The sequence below is a fragment of the Zeus faber genome (assembly GCF_960531495.2).
Source record: "Zeus faber genome assembly, chromosome: 6".
NCBI classification, from domain to species: Eukaryota; Metazoa; Chordata; class Actinopteri; order Zeiformes; family Zeidae; genus Zeus; species Zeus faber.
Window position 1 is genome coordinate 34,279,426 of NC_137201.1, and position 11,021 is coordinate 34,290,446.

The following is an 11,021-nucleotide window of genomic DNA, read 5'->3' on the forward strand; positions in this document are numbered from 1 at the left end:
AGTCCTTCCAGCTCTAACACGCGCTGCTTCTTCCAGGCAAAGCCAACGGGACTCAGATCACAGCGGAGGCGGAGGAACGCGGCGTAGACAACCAGGCGTTCGAACTACAGCCACATGAGGTAGTACACAGCTTTTACTGCAGTAAAAGTACACCTGCAATGACACAGAATCACTCTAGTCGAAGTCAAAGTACCACGGTGACATGAAAAGTACGGCAGACGAGTTTGCACTTGCTGTTGATTGTACTTAAAGGATGAATTGAGTACTTTTAAAAGTACTTGTCACAGCCAGCACCCCGATACAACAGAGTCTTTAAAACTCGCTTGTTATTCTAGAGATGACGCTCAGGCAGATGCTGATTATAACTGACATTAAAATATGACAGATGGAGTCGTGATCATTTACAAGATGATGGAGCTGATGAATCATGGATGAACTGTTTGATGATCCATTCCCTGCTTTTTCCTTTTTTAACTTAAGTAACATTAATGTGTTAGAAGAGCTTAGTAGAGTAAAAAGTAGTATGTATATTTGCTTTGAAATGTGGTGGAGTAAAATATTAAATCGTCCTAAACAGAATATACACAAGTGAAGATAGTTGGAAAATGTCCTTAAGCCAGTAAATAAGTAAGTATGTAAAGCTTTATGGTTAGATCACACTTTTTAAAACCCACGGTTACAAAGCTTGACAAGCAGACATGTGACATCACAGCAAACACAATGGAAGAGGAATTTTAACAAAACCATTGGATATAGAAACAAACATCATTCTTAATTTAAAAAACGGCCTGCAAAGTCTATAAAATAATTCAGAGGAAAACAAAACACAAAGACATTAAAACAACCAGGACATAAAAGAAAGTTGCTTGCGATTTGCTTTATAAAAGGTGTTATCTATAAAAACACAGCCATGTGTCATCAGCGTAAGAGATGCCGTGGAAACGAGCAGACGACCCAGAGGAAGCATGAATAGTGAGAGAAGAGGACGGGCCCAAGGTTGGGCCCCTGAGGGACGCCAACGCAGGAGAAGAGCCGAGGGCGACGCACCACCTATGATATGTGCTTGATATGAACATTAAACATTGAAATATCTGTTCGACGGGTATGAGGAAAGACAGGGTAGAGCTGTTCCAGAAACACCAATGTCCTTCAATCAACTCAACGACTTGCCCAGCAGCAACTTTTTTGAGGATTTTAGGGAGAAATAATAATTTAGATACGGGCCTATAAGTACCTCACTGAGCTGGATCTGGGGTGTCTTTTTTTAGTTTTTTTTTTTGGGGTTTGATGGTTGGTCATCAGGTCTGAAGCCAGGTGTGAGGGAGGGTTGATGATGGACAGGAGACTGGGGCTGCACTGGTTCACAACATGGTTCATAGTGTTGAAACAGGAATCCAGGGTCATGTTTATCATTCCTGAGAAATTCCTAAATAAAAGAATGCAGCTCTCCCATTTCAAGGTTGTGGCAACTCCAACTCATTGGCAACTCCTTCATATGCAGGGGGTGAGCGTTGAGGTTCTTCCATTGATGCTTTGCATCCAGGGGAAGGATCAACAGTTGGAGTGGGTGTGGTTTTATATCACGTCAGTAAAGTGATCAACAGTCATCAACAGGAGGGGCTCGGCCGTATCAGGCAGATTAAAACAGTGATTCAAAAATGCCTCAATCATCCCTCAGATGAAACAAGTCATACGAGCACACGGAGTTCAGGGTCAAGCTCAGGACGTGGCCTAGATTATGCGTGAGGCGGTAATCCTCCTGCACGCAAGGTTAAAAACATCGAGAACGTGGAAAATCTGTGGCAGGAGAATTAGAAGAACAGTCAACGTGGATGTTGAAATCTTTACATATATTAGGAATTGATTACTGGTGAGGTTTGTGCATTACACTGCAGAGCATTAGCATTCAAATGTCAATGTCTAAATGTGTGTGTGTGTGTGTGTGTGTGTGTGTGTGTGTGTGTGTGTGTGTGTGTTGAAAATAAAATCAATATAATAATAAAATAACAGAATAAAGATGTAGAAGTAAAAATAAAAACATAACAAATGTAAATAATAGAATTGATAAATATATGCAAATCGCCAAAAAGAAAAAATAAATACAAAACAGAAATTGTCAGATATTAAAGACGGTTACAGATATACTCTGTGACAACAGATGAGAATAAGTCAGAAAACGAGGCCGGTAAAGAACCACTCAGTAAAGTGTCTTTTCACGCTCAGTTCTGCTTGTTGTGTTGTGATGGATGTTGCTTCCGTTCTTCTCCAGGAGGAAAACTCCTCTGACGGCAGCAGCGTCAACACAGACTCTGGGGGAGGTTTGGGATCCTGCCTGAGGTGCGTGCGCGTCGCTCTAACAATGTTCAGGAGGGTTGGGCTGGGGGCCTGTCCCCTGCGCTGGGGGCCTGTCCCCTGCGCTGGGGGCCTGTCCAGTGCGCTTGGGTCCTGTCCCGTGTGCTGGGGGCCTGTCCCCTGCGCTGGGGGCCTGTCCAGTGTACTGGGGGCCTGTCCCATGCGCTGCGGGCCTGTCCCTGCACTGGGGGCCGCCCTGCGTTCTTATGATGCCCTAAGTGGTCGCGGTGGGCAGGAGACTGCAGTAGATAAACACACAATCTAAAACCAAAACACAGGTTTGTGTTTTGGTTTTGCTGTGTTTGGAGAAACGGGGGGAAATTTGGAGAAGCAAACTGGTGAAGGTGGAGAGGAACGGAAAAGGTGACAGAGAGAATATATACCAATACACTAATACACTAATACACTAATACACTAATACGCTAATACACTAATATACTAATATAATAATACAATAATACACTAATACACTAATATACTAATACACTAATACACTAATACACTAATACACTAATACACTAATATACTAATATACTAATACACTAATATACCAATACACTAATACACTAATACACTAATTCACTAATACACTAATATACTAATACACTAATACAGCAAATACTGAGCATCTGTTGGATGTTTTTACCTGTGGCCCACGTTGGAATTTCTTCCTCCCCAATTTCAGGACAATGCATTGGAAACATCCGTCCCATATAATTACTATTATAGCAATGATTCAAATAATTAGAGCCCAACCAAATGCAGCGTCTGTGGTGCTCTGTGTGTTCCAGGAAGGCGTGCAGCCCGCTCTCCGCTGCAGAGGCTTACGTCAAGATTCACTCTGGAAGCGTCCGCCGCACGCTGCTCGTCCTGCTGGGAGCAGGTAGCGCCGCTCGTCAGCCCGACCACGCCCGTCCTGTCTCTCGGACTCATTAGGTCGTGGTGGAAAGGAAAAGCCATGTGATTGGTGAGGAAGAACATTTAGGTGAACTGATTGCAAAATCTGTCCCGTATGTCCGCCGCCGCAGGCTACGTGGCGTTCTTCATCGCAGCCTGCGTGTTGGACGTGCAGAGGGCCGTCCCCCTCGTGGTCCTGACCAGTCTGGCTGCGGCGTCCAAAACCTACGACCTTGTGAAGGAGCACCAGGGAGATCGCATCGGCGCGTGCTTCCGTCCGGCGGCGCGGTGCTTCGCATCCAACCTGTTCTGGATCAGATGGTGAGAGCGTGGCGGACAGCGACGGGACGTGCTGCAGCGCTGCGGCACGAGGCTGCCACAGTTTTGTTCTCGATTGGTTCCATGCGTTTGTCAATGCTGAATTCACCTTTTCAAAACCCTTCACACACTTAGAACAGCAGCAGTCTGTGGACTGAACCGGGACCCTTTTTACATTAGATTCAACTAATTGTCATTGCACAGAGTACAAGTACTGAGGCAACTAAATGCATTTCTCTGCATTTGACATCCTAGTAACTGACGTAGCCGGGAGCAGTGGCTGCATGTAGCGACGCCCTGGGAGCAGTTAGGGGGTCAAGTGTCTTGCTCAAGGACACATCAGCACGCGACCAGGAGGAGCCGGGGATTGAACCAGCAATCTTCTGATGACTAGACGACCCGCTCTATTCTTTTCTATTCTGTTCTATTTCTCGTTGCTTAAACACAAGATGCATTCCATGAGCACATCTTTTAAAATTCATATTCAAAATTCATGAATTATTTTCTCCCTCAAACTCGATGCAACACTGTGCATCTTGAGTATTGAAATACACTCAAGATGATCATTTTTTTGATTTTTTTTGACATTGTTTAGTTCTCGCAGTGATTTGTTCTCTTGTGTAGATGGTATTTGTATTCTGTGTTGATACAGCATCATTGAGTTTGTAAAGGACGAAGGTTTTGTAAAGGTTTCTGAAATTAGAAATTTAATATAAGGACTTCTGTTTCTGGACGTGGATGCTCTTGAGGGGCATTCTTTCTGCTTCCAGCGTCTTTGGTTCAATCATTTTAGGAGAAAATGATGCAGCCGTACTGTGATATGTTTACTGGCCTTTCATGGTACATACTATAGTTATGGTATCAACCAATGGAGCAGACATACAGAGGGGTGTTTACCGTCCGAGGGTGTTGATACTCGATTGAGCTTTTGATGAGCTAACTTTATACTACATGTTTTGTTGCAGGAAGTTGATTTTGTCTCGTGTTTTTAATGCTTTGAGGGTTTTGGTGCATTTTGCCAAACGTGTTCAAGTTTTGGCCCGTGTGTTAATTGTTTTGCAAAAGTGAATTCTGCTGTGACAAATGTGCTGGAGCGAAGGGGAACCGGTGTAATCAGCGTGGGCGTGTCCTCCGCAGGGTGTTCGTCTCGGTGGTTGTGGTCTTGCTGGTCGTCTGGCTGGTCCTGGACACGGGGAAGCGCCCGGAGCAGCTCATTTCCTTCGGAGGCGTCTGCGCGCTCGTCCTCCTCACCTTCCTCATCTCAGCGCACAGGACGGCCGTGAGTGGGAAATTAAAGTTTAACCTGACTCCAGGCAGCGGGCGACACCTGTGATCCCACGTGACGCCTTATCTCTGGAATGTTTTCTGTAGACTTTGGAAGTCGTCTGTCCTCGTTTCCCTCCGGCCGCAGAGCCAACCCGTGTGTCCTTCTGTCACACATCCTGTGTTGCAGGTGTCATGGCGGCCGGTCTTCTGGGGCCTGGGCATGCAGTTCTGTATCGGCCTGTTCGTCATAAGGACAGAACTGGGACTCGTGGCCTTCGAATGGCTCGGGCGGCAAGTGCAGGTGATGTGTTTGATGTTGTTATCTCCCATAGGAAAGGGATCTTTGGCGGGAGGAGACGCTTTATTCTTATCGTCAAACTCATCTTTATTGTACTCTACGGCTGTATTTGCTGTCCGCACATTCACTGAATCAGTGGCAAATGTACACAGCAGATGCTCTGTGAGATACACTGCAGCGACTGAGCGTCTCACTACCTCGCTCTGGACCCATGACCTGCTGTTGTCAAATAAAACACATCTAAAATAAATATGTATTAAAATAAATAACGTTACACCAATATTTTTCTTCCGTCTTGCGATTTCAGACCTTCCTCAACTACACAGAAGCCGGGTCGCGGTTTGTGTTCGGAGAGCTGGTCTCAGACATCTTTGCCTTTCAAGTCGGTGAACGGTGATTCTTTGTGTTTTAAGTATTTTCAGATGCTACTTTTCATCATCTCTGATGAGAGAAAAACAGAGGGAATGTATTTGTCGGTGTTTTGCTGCTTGTGTCTCCAGGCGCTGCCCATCGTGGTGTTCTTCAGCAGCGTGATGTCCATCCTCTACTTCCTGGGTCTCATGCAGTGGCTGATTATTAAGGTGACGCAATATCCCCCCAACACTCACGCTGAAGCTGAAACACCAATATTCATAACTTTGTCCATCATGGAGTTTGTTCTGTCTCTCCCCTTCGACAGGTAGGAACCGGCTTTTCTATGTATGACTTTTTAAACAGTGCCCCTTAGTCCATCGTCTATTGTTCCCATGATGTCGTCAGATACTCATTTGCACACAGCCCATCGCAGCGTAAACCACAGCTCCCGTCGCTGCTTTAACAAATTTCGCCGTCGCCTTCACTTCTTCAATCTTCCCCATCTTTGCATTCTTAGCGGAAAAGGCGGACCCCGCCACAGCCGACGGAGGAGCCCGTGCACAACGCAAATACATTGAATGGCTGCTTCTGATCAATTGTCAGCACAAACATGTATTAAATGTGGGATTTCTAAATACTCTTGCGGATTACCACTTTAATGATATGAACAGAGATGTGGTGACGCCATGTTGGAGCTGCTCCGTCTCCCACGCCATGACTGAAAGTGGTGTTTTTAACCTGGCAGATCTCCTGGGTCATGGAGATAACGTTGGGAACTTCTCCCACCGAGACCTTGAGCGTGGCAGGCAACATATTTGTTGGACAGGTAAACTACACCTGACGTCAACCTTTGCAGACAAGGTGATACCACCACTATTCATAGTAACTCCTAAATGTTTCTACTGAGCTGTATGTTCCTCCGTCACATGTGTGTTCGCTAGACGGAGGCTCCGCTGCTGATCAGACCCTACCTGAAGGACATGACCAAGTCTGAGGTCCACGCCGTCATGACGGGCGGCTTCGCCACCATCGCAGGCAGCGTGATGGGGGCGTTCATCTCCTTCGGGGTGAGTTGGAGCTGCTCCTTCTCAGCACCTTCTCATTGATTTGATGTTTTTCTGTGGAACTACCTCCTGGGTTACCCTGACCTCCACCCTTATCTGATCTCCTCCCTGGTCTCCACCCCGGTCTTCTCCTCGACCTCCTCCCTGATCTCCTCCCTGATCTCTTCCCTGAACTCCGCCCTTATCTCCTCCCTGACCTCTTCCACCCTGATCACCACCCAGATCGACGCCGCCTCCCTGATAGCCGCCTCCGTCATGGCGGCTCCCTGTGCCCTGGCTCTGTCCAAGCTGTCCTACCCGGAGACAGAGGAGACCCAGTTCAAGTCGACGGAGAAGATCAAAGTGGCCTGTGGGTGCGTGTTCCAACCCTGTGCACCACCTCAGCTTCAGCTCCGTCACTCGTTCCCTCTGGCTGGTTCGTGAAGTTGTTTTTTCCACCTCCAGTGATGAGCAGAACATCCTGGAGGCCGCCAGCAGCGGAGCCTCTGCATCGATCGGCCTCGTCACCAACATCGCTGCCAACCTGATTGCCTTCCTCGCCATCTTGGAGTTCATCAACGCGTCTCTGAGTTGGCTGGGTGGAATGGTGGGACATCCCAACATCACGTTCCAGGTACTGGACCGGGACCCATTCTGCTGGCGGTGCCTCAGCGTCTCTGCAGATGTCCTTCTGATCCGACCCTCCTCGTCCGCAGGTCATCTGCTCCTACGTGTTCATGCCGGTGGCTTTCATGATGGGGATCCGCTACGAGGAGTGCTTCACCGTGGCGGAGCTGATCGGCACCAAGATCTTCCTCAACGAGTTCCTGGCGTACGAGAAGCTGTCCCAGCTGAAAACCAACCGGCTCAACGGACTAGACGAGCTCATCGATAATGAAAGGCAGTGGCTCTCTGTGAGTGGCCCATTCCTCAAACGGGGAGCGGGTTGGGATTGAATGCACAGCCCGTCCTTCACACGCTGCTGGTCCTGTGCTTCAGGTGCGGTCGGAGGTGATCTGCACCTACGCTCTGTGCGGCTTCGCCAACTTCAGCTCGCTGGGCGTGGTGATCGGAGGCCTGTGTGCGTATAGCCCCGACACTCAGACTCCCTGTGGAGCTCTGTGGAAGCCACAGGGCGTCCTCGTCCCTCCAGACAGGTTTTAATCTGACTCGCATCTCTTTGTCCCAAAGCCTCGATCTGCCCGAGCCGAAGGAACGACGTGGCCTCTCTGGTGCTCAGGGCTCTGTTCACTGGCACCTGCGTGTCGCTCATCAACGCCTGCATCGCAGGTAAATACACTGTTGATGTTTTGAATTGCATTTTCATACAACTACTATTACTACTTAGACATTCATTTGTTTAAAAAAATATTGCATAATGAAAAATAATATTATTTCATTGAGCAGCGTTGTTTTTGCTGTTATTAGGGGTCCAGCCTGCAGGGTAATTGTACAGCAGCCTCTTATTGTTATTGTAAGAGAAAAAATGTGGAGAAATCATCCGAATTTCTAAGCCTAAAACTATGTGGAACACCAACTTTGACGTAACATACGGACACGTGTGTTGTTTACGTCTTGTTTGAACCGAGCTGTCACATCATCCACAACTTCGTGGTCGAAGTTTCATCCGAGTCGATCCACATACGGAGCAGATATTAGAGAAATATCGTCCAGATTTTGAGCGATTTTAAGACCGACGTGCCAGTACGCCAGTCCGAAATATGTCCAACCCGGCTAAAACTATCTGGCACACATACTTCGGCGTAAGCCAAGTCGATCTACATACAGAGCAGATAGAAGTGAAAAACCAAACAATTTGACCCAAAATATTCAGTCGGTGTTGGTTAAATGACACATCACACGTCTCCCTTTGAAATTAAGGAGATGCTATTTACACTAAGATGCTTTATAACGTCAACATATTACTTACTACAAATGATATTTACAGAAAAATGTATTATTATTCACTATAAATGTACTGATTGTGATTGAGAAGGTGCAGTTGGACCGTGTCCAGTGTGCGGCGTGGACTCGGTCACTCTGTAGTGTTCAGACGTCACCAAACTATGGATTTATGTGAATGTTTATATAACTTCTTACCTGGTAGATGTCGGTAGATCTGTTAGATTGATCATTTAAACCCGTGCTCCACATTACTTTGCCGGATTCATGAACAAAAATATGAAAAAAAGAATCCTTAAAATGTCAGAGCGTCCATCAAAACACTGAAATGTGCTACTGAGTGATGCGTTCAAGATCCAGCGAGGCATCGGAAAAATAGGAGCCGTGCAATGGTAATTACCCACAGAAATACCGCAACGTTTTTGGTATTTGATGGAAACACGACTTACTGAAAATATAATACGGGGAAAAAAGTCAACAAATGAGTGACCTGCCCGACACAGCACCAAACGGCCACCCGTCACTGAGAGAGCAGCTCTACTTCCACACACAGCACGCTGAGTTCTAACCAGGACAAGTTCTGCTTTACAGGCAAACATGGAGGCTTGTTTTAGAGACAGGAGGGTTGTGCCGTGTAGACGGTGCCCACGCACCCAACAACAACAACCAAACTGAACGCGGTGTACTCTTCTTCTTCTTCTTCTTCTTCTTCTTCTTCTTCTTCTTCTTCTTCTTCTTCTTCTTCTTCTTATTATTATTATTATTATTATTATTATTATGATCTTATCATTATTGCATTGTGTGTTTTCTTGGCGCAGGCATCCTGTTTGTTCCGCCGTTGGACTGCGTGAACATTTTCACTTCTTCTGTTTTCAATGCAACGGACACAAACATCCAGAGCTGCTGCGACGACCTGTTTGCCAGGTGAGAGAGGAGAAAAACACGGAAACACCGATTATATGACGACACAACATCAGACGTAGGAACGTGAATTAAAGACGTTCCTTCGTGCGTTTTTTTGGGGGGTGGGGTTAGGGTTGACAAACTAGCTCAAAGGTAATCAAAGTAGAAAGAAAAATAATTATAAATTATACTTAAAATACACAGAACCGTTTGAGCATTACGACAAAATTAATCTGATTTCCAGAGGACCTAGGAAACCCCGCTGACTTGTGACGTCTTCCTCCTGCAGCGCTCTGAACAACGGCACAGTTTCCTTCCAGGGCTGGTGGGGCACCGTGGGCAACGCCTCCGTCTTCTTCACAAACTGTTGTGGAGTTTTTGAGGTGGCGGTGTGTAAGTGACACACGCTGAGCCTCCACCTGCAGAAGCTGCTACTACTACTTTCCAAGTGGACTCCGACCACGGGAATTTAAAATGTATATAGTGATGATGTAATGTGATTTCTACTGTAGGCGTCTAACTTAACATGAATACATGGGTAACACCCTCATAAATGTTTTTTTAATTCGTATTTTTGATAATAATTTTTAAAAATAACTTTAAAGGGAAAAAAACATTTCTTGATAAAATTAAAATAACTTCCAAAACACAATTGTTCAGAGACTTTTATTTTACAAACACAAAGAGACACACACACACACACACACACACACACACACACACACACACACACACACACACACACACACACACACACACACACACACACACACACACACACACACACACACACACACACACACACACACACTCTCTCACATTCACACACTTTACTAGTTTAATTGGTGTTACTGGCTTTACCGGTTTAACATGTTCTACTGGTTCTACTGGTTCTACTGGTTTTACTGGTTATTTTGGTTTTATTGGTTCTAGTGGTTTTACTGGTTCTCCTGGTTTTACTGGTTCTACTGGTTTAATTGGTTTCACTGGCTTGGTTCCCGCAGACTGATCACACTGTCCAGTCTGGACACTGTGTCTCTAATCACCAGTGGTTCCCAACTTGCGGTGCCAGACCCCCATCGGGGGCCGGCAGGAGACACAGGGGGGTGGCGGGGCCTTTCGAACGATTTCAGGCAAATGTTTCCTGAAAGTCAAGACACTGACTGAACAAAACATTGGTTCAAAATATTTTAGTTGAAATATAAACTGTGACACTGTGTCATCATGTGTTTCTCTCCCCTTTGTCCAATTTGTACCAAAATGCTCGCTAATAAATGCACAATAAATGCATGTGTTATGTGTTTCAAACAGGGGGTCTCAGATCCAATCAGGTTTGATTTTGGGGGAATTCCGCCATAAACCAGGGTGAAGTCGTCCAGTAAACGTCCAGTAAACGTTATGGAACTTCTTCAGCCGCTCATGTGTTTGGACGTGGACGCGCACGTGGATTCCAGCATTTGAGAGGCTCTTCAGTGAGCCTCATTCGCTGTTAAAGTTCACTTTCATAACAACGTATGTCGCTCATTCTACGATCAGATTGCACCACACGCAGCATGTCAGCGTTGACCTGCTCCGCGGCACATAAACACGCTATCGAGGGCTGAGTCACAGGCAGGCCCGCCGCGCCCACTGCGGGAAGAAGTCCCAATTAATACAAAGTATTTTTAAAAAACAGAAAAAAAACAGTC

General features: G+C 46.2%; 1 protein-coding gene across 1 annotated transcript; it reads left to right on the forward strand.

Moving 5' to 3' along the window:
• Nucleotides 1–3,364: 3,364 nt before the first annotated feature.
• Nucleotides 3,365–9,745, forward strand: slc28a1 (solute carrier family 28 member 1; the record flags this gene model as incomplete). The annotated part of the gene is made up of 14 exons (XM_080002973.1): nt 3,365–3,570; nt 4,705–4,846; nt 5,021–5,134; nt 5,439–5,513; nt 5,632–5,712; nt 6,231–6,311; nt 6,427–6,552; nt 6,772–6,902; nt 6,994–7,162; nt 7,245–7,442; nt 7,528–7,609; nt 7,720–7,818; nt 9,249–9,354; nt 9,623–9,745. The coding sequence occupies 14 exons, from the start codon at nt 3,365–3,367 to the stop codon at nt 9,732–9,734; spliced, it is 1,722 nt and encodes a 573-aa protein (XP_079859099.1). The 3' UTR covers nt 9,735–9,745.
• Between the last annotated feature and the right edge of the window lie 1,276 nt (nt 9,746–11,021).